Raw genomic sequence first — 11,467 nt, forward strand, 5'->3', positions numbered from 1 at the left:
ATATAGGTTGCTTTTTTATATCTTAAAAAAAAAAAAAAAAAGTTGTAGCAAGAGGTACATGATGAATCTATTTTCATGTAGTGATAGGTATGACAGTTTATATCTACCATTTTGATCATAACATTTGAGGTGCTGAAATTAACTCCAAATTAAGCATTATTGTCTGTGAAGTTCAGATAAAAGGGTGCACGCAAAATCCAGAAATGTCTACGGCTTGGAAACACGCAGTTAAGGCACCAAACCGTCCCATTGCTGCCCTGTAGCAGGAGTGGCAACTGGCGATTATGCAGATGGCATGTTAGCGGTTACTGATTCAGAACATCTCAAAACATATATATTTTTTCCTTTGTCTTTCCTTGACTGGACTCTGAGCTGGCCACGGTTTCTTAAATGCTCCAAGTAATATTTTTTTTCTTCATCCCTTAAATTTCTTAATAGGTCACCTCTAAACCTGCACTTCCACTAGCTGTATTTTCTGTCTTTGGGATAAATCTCTCTCTGTTGGTGTGAGTTACATATTTATTTTGTCTTTTAACTTATTTTTCTTTGTGTGTTCTTTTGCTTGTTTCGTTGAAACTTTATAGTTGAACACTGTAAAGGCACTGAACAAAATTCTCAATTCCAGCTCTACTAGTTTTAAAAAAAATATCGTTTAATCATTTAATCTGTTCTGCTGCTTTTAGTTTTTGCCCTTGCAACAAATTCTCCCATACCCTTGCTGTTTTTTTATACTTGGGGACATTGAAAAGCCTTGGGATTATCCTGGTTTGCAGTGATTTGCAACCGTTCTGCAACAAAGAACAAGATACCAGAGATTACAGCTCAGTTTTCTTTTTGCCATCATGTATGTTAGCCCTCGTTCGTTTGCTTGTAGGCTTTTAGCTTGTCCCTCCCTTGCTGAAGTTGCCTTATACCATGGGGTAGCTTTAAAAAGTACTTTTACGGTTGAAACTCTTTAGAACAAAAGCTGGTTTGAAGCAGAGCTGTAGAAATGAAGGTTCATGAGAAGTCCCGGAAGAACTGCAGAATGCCTGCTCTGCAAAGAGGTGGGAGCGATGCCCCAAGGCTGTGCTGTAGGGAGCTGAAGCTGGGTCGGTGTCAGAGATGCCAGCGTTGGCCTTTTCCTGTTGGACAGGAGAGAAATACAGAGCGGAGCAGAACTGTAGAGGCTCTGGCAGCCTTTCCAAAAGGCAATCTGTAAGTTCATTTGTCTTGGGAGTGGTAGGTGGTAGCAGCTATTCTTGGAAAGCTGAGGGAGACAGTTAGCCATCAGTGTCTGCTATAAGGGCGTCTTTCGGTTATGAGAAAGGAGAATATTAGGAAATAACCATTAATTAGAAGGCTGTTGTTCATGCACAAGATGACTGCAAGCATTAATTGCAGGGAAAATGTAGAAGCTCAGCATTATAAAGATCATTTGCAGCAAGGATAGCCTGATGTTATGGCGGTGAGTTTCTAGAGACCTTTCTTCAGTATTAAATAATGGAATTTTGGCAGATTCGTCTTTCCCTGAATTATTTTCTGTAAGTACTGTCAGAGACTAAGTCCCTGTTTTAAGTACAAAAATAATTCTGTTTAACTCTGAAGCTGTAGGTAGCATGTGCATAGTTAGGCTGGCACACTGTCCTCTCCCCATCAAAACCTAAAAGGAGGATCTGAATGAAGGTAACGGGTTCATAGCTGCCTTTGTGTTGAGGCTTTTAGCTTCTCCTGAATTTTTTGCTTATATACTAGTTTTTAAGGCTGCTTTCTCTTTTGTTCTTGGCCATGTTTTCTCTGGACAGATGCATAATGTATGTTTAAAAGCAGCTGGACACGACAATGTAGGCTAATCCTTTTTTAAATCATTGCTGGAGTAAAGCAAAGGCCAGCTGTTGATCACAGAGCCTTTAATAGATTGCAGTTTAGAGGCTGTCTCGTGCTGTTGGTCTCTAGCTGTGCACAATGCCATGTGGTCTGTTAAGCTGTTTGTTAAACTCTAGAGAAATGTGGAGGGATAAAATATTTCATATAAATGTTGCATCCGGTGAAACCTTATTAATTTGCAAGAGTTTTCTTTGTCTTCTATTGCATTTTAACTGTGTATGGTGTAACATATTCAGACCCCTGATTTTTATTATTTTTTATTAGGGTTTATCAAGCTTTGAGACCAATAGCATAGGTACAGGACTAAAAATACAGAGGCTGTAGTGCTGCTTGAATTGTCAACTTAGTTTAGGTATTTTCATCATTTTAGCTTGTAGGTTAGTGCACACATGTAACATCGGAAACAGAGAGGAAAAAAAATCCATGAAAGCTTAATTACAGTATGTGTGTGTTTAGAAAAGAGACGTTTGACAGTGCCTGCCCACTGCTGTGTAATATAATAGTATCTGTGATGCTTTAGGAAACCCAATGGGATCTGTTTTACCTGGCTGGCGCAGAGTGTCAGGAGCGGTGCCTCCGTGCTGGCTACCAAGCAGCAGGTGAAGAGCACAACAACTCATTTGGGGAATGAAAAATAATTGACACTAATACATAGAAAGTGTGTTTAAAGCTCTTTAAAACGTGACTTAATTAAACTGCTGCAATGCCAGAAAGTCACTTACATGTTTTAAAAGTGCTTACAGAGGTAGATTAAAGACTGTAAGAAAAACTGTGTGATCCATAAATGAAGAGTTGTTGAGAATTGTTTACATCAATTCCTGCATTACAGAGTGATGATTTCCTTTCCAGGCAGGTGAATTGCGGGTACATTATGGGAAACTTTAAACACGCTGTGGTTTCAACTCAAAAAGGTGATGAAGAGGGAGATTACTAACGTAGTTCTGTTATTAAAAATAAGTAATTAAGTTGTGCCGTCCATGTGCGTTTGTTAAGACCTGGGCCTATGTGTACTGCTTTGGAACAAAGTTTGGGTTTATGGCTAGAAGGAAAGGGAAATAAATATGCTGTCCTACATAGCCTTATTTCAAACTGGCTATGCAATTTGATGCTTTTTATTTGATTTATGACACCACATAGGGAGTCACTGCCTGTGGTTCTTGTAGCTGTATTCCTGTCCCATCGACAACTTTTGTACTGGCAATAGCAATGCTTCCAACATTTGCTGTGAGATCTGGAACACAACCTCTCTCAGATATGCATGTGCACAACATTAATATGGGGTCTTAAATATATTTACCTTTGACTTTTTTTTTTAGGTTATGAATTCAGTGTTTAAGACTATTCTGGACTTGACATATCCAATAACCTCCATGTTTTCTGGAGCGGCTTTTAACAATAGCATCAACAACATCTTCAAAGATAAGCAGATAGAGGTAGGTTGTTTACCCACTTTATGTACAGTGGATGACTTCACCGTGTTCTGTTGTAACAAATTTCCTTCTGCCTTTCTTCCATTCTAGTATTATGATAGGGCTGTGGGGTGCTTGAAAATGTTTAAACTGAATGTTACGTGAGTATGGGAGGGAGGATATTCTTTCATTTTGGTGGATTTAGAAAAATACAGCTGGAGTAGATTATGTTTAGCTACTTTTGCTCTGTTTGACAAAGGGATCCAAGTGTCTGAGAACAGAAGTTAGAATTGTGTCAGTGAAGTAAAATTGCTGAGATTGTTATATCATTTTTATGCAAGTTGGGTCTAAGAGACACAACCAAAAGGAGGTCTTTAAGAGGATCCCAATATTTTATTTTTTTTAAGATTGAGTGTTTTTGAACAGCCTATTGAAAACTGAAATAACATCAAAGTTTTCTGTTTTGCATATGGTGACTGTGATCGCTAGATGTATGATATACCTGATCTGATAGCCACTGTCCTCTGTTCCCCAGCAGTAGCAATTTATAAAGTAAAATATCAGTGGTTGTCTTTCTAGATCACCAAGCTTAGAGAAGGTTTGGGTAGTCTCGCAGCCTTACATCATTTGCAGTTTTAGCCACATTATTCCTGTGTTTGGAATCCTGGTGATAAAAGATTCATAAATATATTTAAAATACAGTGATAACTTGCTGCATAATCCAAAACATTCCCTACTTAAATGCAAGGATGAAAGTAAGTGATTAATCATCACATGGGGTTTAAAATAGCATTTTCCTCTGTGGATGGTGCTGGGAACAAGCAGGTTTTAAAGTGATAAGGCCTTCTGAGACTGGAATTATTTTTGTTTTGTTAGCTGGACAACACCAACCACACTTACTCCTTCAGTTGTGTGTATCCCTTCCTGAAGCATTCAAGCTTCTATATTTGGTTTCAGCAGTGCCTGATAAGAAAACACGACTGAGTGACTAACACAGCTCCTTTCTCCTTGATTTGGTGTAGCTGGGGAGCTGCCTTTGTGTAAAGCACTGAGATCTGGGCAGTCGGGTAGACTACCCGAGTAGACCCTGGTACCCAGGTAGACCCTGGCTTCTCCCAGTTAACTTGGTGTGACTCGTGGAATGGCACAGCATGTTGCAGTGTGAGCTTGCAGGAAAATGCTGAGGAAAGCTTTGAGAAGTGACAGAATGGAGGAAGGTCTCCTCTGACCTTGGGTAGCCCTTTCTTCCCATGGCTTACTGGTTTCTGATCACTGCTGTTGATTTCAGCAGTACCTTGTACTTGCCTTTAAGATGCAGCAGACTTCTTTCCTACACTAAGATTTTTATGTAGTGCAGCTGTAATTGTATGATCTGTTCTGACCTTCTGGTCACAGGAAGGAAACTTGGTCCATGAGAAATCCAGTTCTGAGGCATACAACGGCACCAGCTGTGTGAGTGCAGGGTGTCACAGGCTAAAACCCTTCAGTCTGTGCCTGAGGATGTCTTTGAGCTGGAAGACTTCCATCAGATAAATAAGGAGAAATGTGTGGCTCTGGAAGGAAGGAGGCATTTACTCTTAATTGCAATTCATACTGTCAGTATGGGTTAGCCAGGCATGTCAGTAGACAGACGGAAACTGAAAGCTGCCCAAGTGTAAAAAGTAACTTATAAAGTGACAAAAGCATTAAGCCTGAAGAAATCTTTTCTAAAAACATTATTTCAGGACATCCTAACTTCAAATTTCTGTTTTTTTCTCAGCAGTTGTAGTGTTTTTGGAGTAGGGTGGGTAGCAATGATTTCCAGTAAATGGATATAGCAAGGATTGGTTCCAGCCTTACAAACACAGGTGCTGTTAGGATGCTTGGCAGCTCCTGCTCCATCCTGGCAATATTCCTGTTGACCTTAGCAGAACCTGAGCACTTCTGCCCGTGTGGCTAGGTTGGGGACTGTACAACAGTTAGAAAAGCTAAAAATTAAGAAGAACTGGAACAGATTATCCTTTTTACTTGCCCTGGCTGTGAGGTGTCACTCCTGCACTTCTCATGTGTGCCCTTGTCCCTTTTCTGCATCGCAGCTAGGGAGTATAATCGCTTACGTTGAACTGTTATTTCTGTCATCGAAAGGGAGGTTTCCATTTTCTCCAAAACTTGCTCTCGAACAGCTCTTGTCACGTAGGTGTCTCCAGAATCCTAGCAGTGTTGTTTGTGGGGTAGCCCTGGTTACCAGCAACCCCCGTGATTACTGCTACAGATTTCAGCCAAAGGCGCTCCAGGAGAAGAAATCAGCCTACGTGAGTCCTTTAAGGAAAGCACGCAGAAAACCAGGGCAGGGCTCTTGGAAGATATTTCCTGAAAAATACAGTTACTGTTCCTCTGAAACTACCCATCCTAATGGAGGGAGGACAGACTTTTCTCCTGATAAGAGCATTTCCTGACATCTGCAGAGAAATGCCGTTTGCTCCTTGCCTGCCAGTTACAGAAGCGTCGTGTCCACCCAGACAACAAGAATCATCCTTCCGTATAGACACAGAAGCTTCAGTTTGTACCTGGAGAACAACAAGCTTTCTTGCCTCAATTCAGAGCCTTAGCTTTTCAGCTTTTCGCAGATGACACTGCAGTGCTCCTCTGGGAAGAGCTGGGGGTGCCAGATCAGAGTATGTATCAGAACTGGCACAGGTTGCTCAGAGAGGTTGTGGAGTCTCCTCCTTGGAGATCTTCTAAAGCTACCTGAATGTGGTCCTGGGCACCCTGCTGGAGCAGGGGTTGGACCAGAGGGACGCAGAGGTGCCTTCCAGCCTCAGCCATGCTGCGATCCTGTGATATCCCAGGAGAGCACCAGGAATTTTATCCCTCATGCCAGAAACACAAAGTGCTCTTGCAGGTCATCTCAGCTGGAGTTTACGGTGTGAGGAATCTGAAAAGAAAGCTTTTGTATATCTTGTTTGGGGCTTGAATAACGGTCTCTCTTGAAAATGAATGATCCTCCCCCTCTGCTCTGCCCTGGTCAGGTCTCACCTGGAGTACTGTGTCCAGTTCTGGGCTCCCCGGTACAAAAAAAGACAGGGATCTCCTGGAAAGAGTCCAACAGAGGGCCACAAAGATGATACGGGGCCTGGAGCATCTTCCCTGTAAGGAAAGGCTGAGAGACCTGGGCCTGTTCAGCCTGGAGAAAAGAAGACTGAGAGGGGATCTCATCAATGTGTATAAATACCTGAGGTGTGGGAGATGGAGGGATGTGGCCAACCTTTTTTCAGTGTTCTGTGGGGACAGGACAAGGGGCAATGGCCACAAAATGGAGCACAGGAAATTCTGCACCAACATGTGAAAGAACTTCTTCATGGTGAGGGTGACGGAGCACTGGAACAGGCTGCCCAGGGAGGTTGTGGAGTCTCCTTCCCTGGAGATATTCAAGGCCCGTCTGGATGCCTACCTGGGCAGCCTGCTCTAAGGAGCCTGCTTTGGCAGGGGGGTTGGACCCGATGATCTTTTGAGGTCCCTTCCAACCCCTACAATTCTGTGATTCTGTGAAACTATGTATGAAATGCCATCTTTGAGTGTATAATAGGTTGTGATTTTGTTCCCTTCATGCATGAATATGCAAGGAAGCGTAGCTTAGGCTTCTTTCCCTGTTCCTATATTTTTGCTTAAAATGTGGTTGATGTACTGAGATCTGTGATCATCGGAATATCTTTAGTGCGGAGAGGCACCCCTAATACTCCTGTAGTCACACTTTATTCGTCCGCCCCTCCTGTGGCATTTACACCAGATGGATTGTAATACTTGTGCAGCATCTGTTAGTTCTCCTCGATTCCACCATCTTCACAGAGCTGCTTAAGAGATTAAACTCACTAGGAGGAGGAGAAGAAAAAAAAATAAAAAGAAAAAAAAACCACCTTGGCAGTTCACAATTTCCTGTTGAACAGCACAAAAAGTTTGCACCAGAAGTGCTAAAGGGGGAGTACTTCTCAGCTTGTGCTGGCAGCTGTAGTCCAAAGCCTTGCTTGGCTAATCCAGGCTGTGCCAGGGAAGGTTCGGATGCCTTACCCTGTGTGAAGCATCTGAGGCTGCATGGATGGGAAAGCAAGTTTACCTCTTCAGTCTAGATTCAGCTTTGTGTGATTGACGGAGAACTATCAGCTGTTGTTCTCTCGGCATGAGTGATGTTTGTTCAGACAAGTCCTCCTTTACCTTTGCAGGCTGCCCTTTTACTAGGCACCACAAAGACTTTCCAAAATGTCCTCTCTCCAACAAGCTCCTGTGCAGTTGGGGAGCTGCCTCCCATTCCATTTTTCCAGCTAGTGGGGCGTGAGTACAGGCACTGAGACGCAAAGGAGAACTCCCCCACCCAGGAACAGGGCTGCTTGGTTTTGTCTAGCTTCTGTTGAACAAGCTAGCCAAGCCCTTTACAAGTCTGTTCTCTTTTTGTGTATTATCCTGCTTATTAGCTAGGTTATGTACCACATTCCTGACTGCTATTTTACGCTGCAGTATCTCAAGCAGCTTTTGGGTTATTCTTGAAAATCAGCCTTGCAGGATGTTCCTGTAAGTAATGCTGCAAAGCTTTGTGTTGGCATCTTTGACTCTTGGCAGCTTTGGGTCTCAGCAGCATTACTCCGTATCTCCTGCTGAAATGACTTCATCACCACACAGTACAACGTGAAAGTCATTTACAGTGGAAGAACATTGCTCAAAGAGGGTCAGAACTCATGTTCTTCCCTCATTTTGTCTTGGGCTCTGGTATTTCAGGAAGTGAAGCAAGCGTGGAAGAAAAAACAAAAACAACAAACAAACCAAACCCAAAAAAACCTTCATTTTAAAGACCCGCAGATATCAAAAAAGATAAACTCCCAGTATGAGCTTTCTGTTATCGTCTGTATGATGTACAGTCTTCTGGAACTTCTGGAACAAGTGTTTTTTGCTATTATAGTAATTTTTTTTCTGCCTTGGTTCTGCCTGAGGTATTTGCATAAGAAACAAATTTATAAGCTTAAACACAAAGCTGATGGATTTTTTTCCACTTTTGTCTCCAGCCCTGTCGAGATGCAGAGGTTGTCACTGGCTTCTGTATTAGGCACAGGTTTTAGTTTAAGTGCAAGGTTACAGATTTGGTAAAATTAGGCCCTCCTCTGTTGCAGGATCTGTGGATTCCTTACTTCACCATTACAACCGACATCACTGCCTCAACAATGAGGGTCCACACCGACGGTAAGTGTGCAGGCAGCCTCCTGCAGCGCACCTTAAACAGGGATGTGAGACTGAAAAAACCCCTTGTTCCTGTGGTTTTCATCCTCTTTCAATTTGCCTTTCCTTTTGTTTCCCCCTCCTCTGTTATTTGCTGAGCAGCAGCCTATGGCAGTACACATAACAAGGAGCAGAGCTGTGGGGAAGAAATTAACTGAGGCGCTGAATTCACTGTTTAGAGAGCAAATGGCTCCGTTGGCACCGTTCTGCTCCCTTAAAGCATTCTGTGAAGTGCAGGTGTCCTAACCATAAATCAGAATTAATGCAACAAACACGTTTTAAGTTCCAAATTCCCCATAAATGAAGATGTATTCCCAATAAAGAGACTCCTGTGGCTGAAGCAGAAGCTGGGTTAGGTTGTCATTTGTGTCCAGGCCTCCGTGTTTCTCTGGTGGAAAACTGTAATTCGCCTTACAGTGACTGAACAGAGGAGAAAGATCTGAGCTGTCTGCTCTGCTTTCTTGATGTGGTGGCAGCCCTGTGGGATACTTGCTTTAGCTTTTGTCTGGCTATTTGGGGTAATGGTGCAGTGACTCAGGCTTCAGTGAAAACAGCACAAGCCTTCAGGGTGCCGCAGATATTTCTGTGGGCAGGTGAAACCTTTGCTGCCATGCCTCTGTTATCTTCTGAGCTGGCTGTCCACCAGGTAAGGCTATCCATTCCTGCAGCCAGGGTGGGGCTCGCAGAACCCTTAAACTGCTGCTGACCCCAGGGTGTTGTTGTCTTAGGACAACCAAGGGAGCTAAAACAAGCAGAAAAAGATCGACCTTTCTTAGACATTACTTTCTAGTTCTACAGCAGGTTAAGCCAAGATGTAGATGAAGAAACTCACTCCACCTATTTGCTTGCCCCTGCTTCCTGTGAACACTGACGGTAGCACCCGTGACCAGAAATTGTTCTGATCAAAATGGGTTGAAGCAAAAAAAAAAAAAAAAAAAAAAAAAAAAAACCCTCTCCTGAAATCTTAAGTTCCAGGAATGCAGCACGAATGTGAGGGAGCAGGCAGGTAATGCAAAAGGGTGGCTGGAGTCAGAGAGGGAGGAGAGCAGTCCTGACTTGGATCACAAGCTTCCCTAGAAGCCCCCCTTAATGCAATTAAAATCCTAACCACTGCAGCTGCTAAACAGGTTGCTAACTCAAGCGTGTGCCAAAGTGCATAGGGTGCTGGGTAACTGTGAATAACTCAACAAGTCAGCATTTTTCTCCTGTAGAAATTCTAACTCGACTAAAACTATTAATAATAAAAAACAAGCTTGCCAGTATTGCCCAATGCTAAGCAGGAGGAGTGTTTAGGTTACAATTATAAAAAGAACCATTACATGTTTTTTAAAAAGAAAAGAAAAAAAAGTCAATTCCCAGTTTGCTGAAAAGAGGGGTTTGTTTGAAACATCAAGTAGGTAACTAATGAGAACTGAGCCAATGTTATAGTTCTTATGTATTTTGGATATTTTAAAGATTGACTTCTTAAACAAAATTGCTAACTTCTTAAACAAGATTACTGGCATCTTTGGAACTATAGTGTCATCCAGATTCAGCTGTTGCAAATGTTACAAGGAGAAAAATCAGTAAATAAGACCCTTGAAGCAGAATGGCTTAAAGGAAACAGATCCAATCAATTTCTACTTGATTAAACTTTGTTTCTAACAGCTTAAAAGATTTTAACTTTCTTCATTACAGTGCTGTTATCAGAAATGTCCTCAGAAGAGATAAGATCACCACTGTGTACTTGCACTAGTTCTATAAGTGAAAACGTTTGCTTATTGCAGAGCAGGGAAAGCAGAATTTCTGGGCTTCTGCAATCAGTATTTTTCATGTTCAGCTCCTGCTAAACTCCTGCTAAAAGTCTGTTTTCTGTGGATTTTTGTAGAGCATAATGGCTTGAGCTGCACTTCAATCTGCTTATTTCTTCTATTCCTTTGTCCCCAGGAGAAGCCTTTTCCTTTCCGTATCAGTGTAAGCTCAACAAAGCACTAAAGCTGATCCCTGCAGTCAGGCATATGCTGAAATCTCTTTAAAGGCAATGAATATGAGGCATGTGCTTAAAACTGTTTCCTAAGTCCTTTGCCTGGCTGTAGGTCTGAATGGCCTTTTTTTTTTTCCCCTAGCCAGGATTATGGTATAGAAAATAATAAACTGCTTTAATAACTTTCTAATAGTATTCTCAGGAGAACCTCTATCTCCTGGTTACTGTAAGGAGTGTGAAAGCCTACCCCATCGCTGTGGCAGTGTGTTAATGCTGTTGCCATTCCCCCCTCCTTGTTCCTGCAGGCTCTCTGTGGAGGTACATCCGTGCCAGCATGTCTCTCTCTGGGTACATGCCTCCGCTCTGTGACCCGAAGGATGGGCATCTCCTGATGGATGGAGGTTATATCAACAACCTTCCCGGTAGGTGTATGGATCGGGTGGGAAGGAGTTACTGAGAATACATCCTGTCATCCAGTCTGCAGAACTTTGCCCTCGTGATGATTTTCCCAAAAAAGAAACAAGGACAAACATTGCAGACACCTTTAATCTCGTGATGGCTACCAGGAGTCATTGTTCTCAGTTTCCTAGGTGTTTGCTTTACCAAGGCTTTATTAAGACTGTTCTTTGTTATGAACTGTTTCCTAATATTTCTATTCCAAAAATATAATTCCAATTTAGTGCTCACTGAAAGGAGAGCAGAAATTAAACTGCATGTATATAGTCTATCTTTGTGCTTCTTTTCAAAAGTATCACTTGAATAGGAACTAATTCAGAGAAAGCAAGAGTATTAGTTCTTCATTATTCAGCCTGGTGCCTGTGTTAGTGGAACATGTGCATCAGAGCACTCACTGGAGGACTGTTGAAAGTAAATGACTGTTGATATTGAAAACAGCGTAGTAAAATTCTCTTTTCTTTATTGTCCAGTTGTGAGTTTTAACTGTAACGTAGGCGCAGAATTGAAGCAGTGAGTATTTTGAGTAGCTTTG

The 11,467-nt window shown here is 42.2% G+C and overlaps 1 protein-coding gene across 1 annotated transcript in view; it reads left to right on the forward strand.

The window, feature by feature from the left end:
- Nucleotides 1-11,467, forward strand: part of PNPLA7 (patatin like domain 7, lysophospholipase) — a 125,936-nt gene that overhangs the window by 94,616 nt on the left and 19,853 nt on the right. The window contains exons 28-30 of the mRNA XM_038188048.2: nt 3,183-3,299; nt 8,411-8,480; nt 10,785-10,901. Of these exons, the coding sequence (XP_038043976.1) occupies nt 3,183-3,299; nt 8,411-8,480; nt 10,785-10,901 (304 nt within the window). The remainder of the gene's footprint in view (nt 1-3,182; nt 3,300-8,410; nt 8,481-10,784; nt 10,902-11,467) is intronic.

The sequence above is a fragment of the Anas platyrhynchos genome, chromosome 18 (assembly GCF_047663525.1).
Source record: "Anas platyrhynchos isolate ZD024472 breed Pekin duck chromosome 18, IASCAAS_PekinDuck_T2T, whole genome shotgun sequence".
Taxonomy (NCBI): Eukaryota; Metazoa; Chordata; class Aves; order Anseriformes; family Anatidae; genus Anas; species Anas platyrhynchos.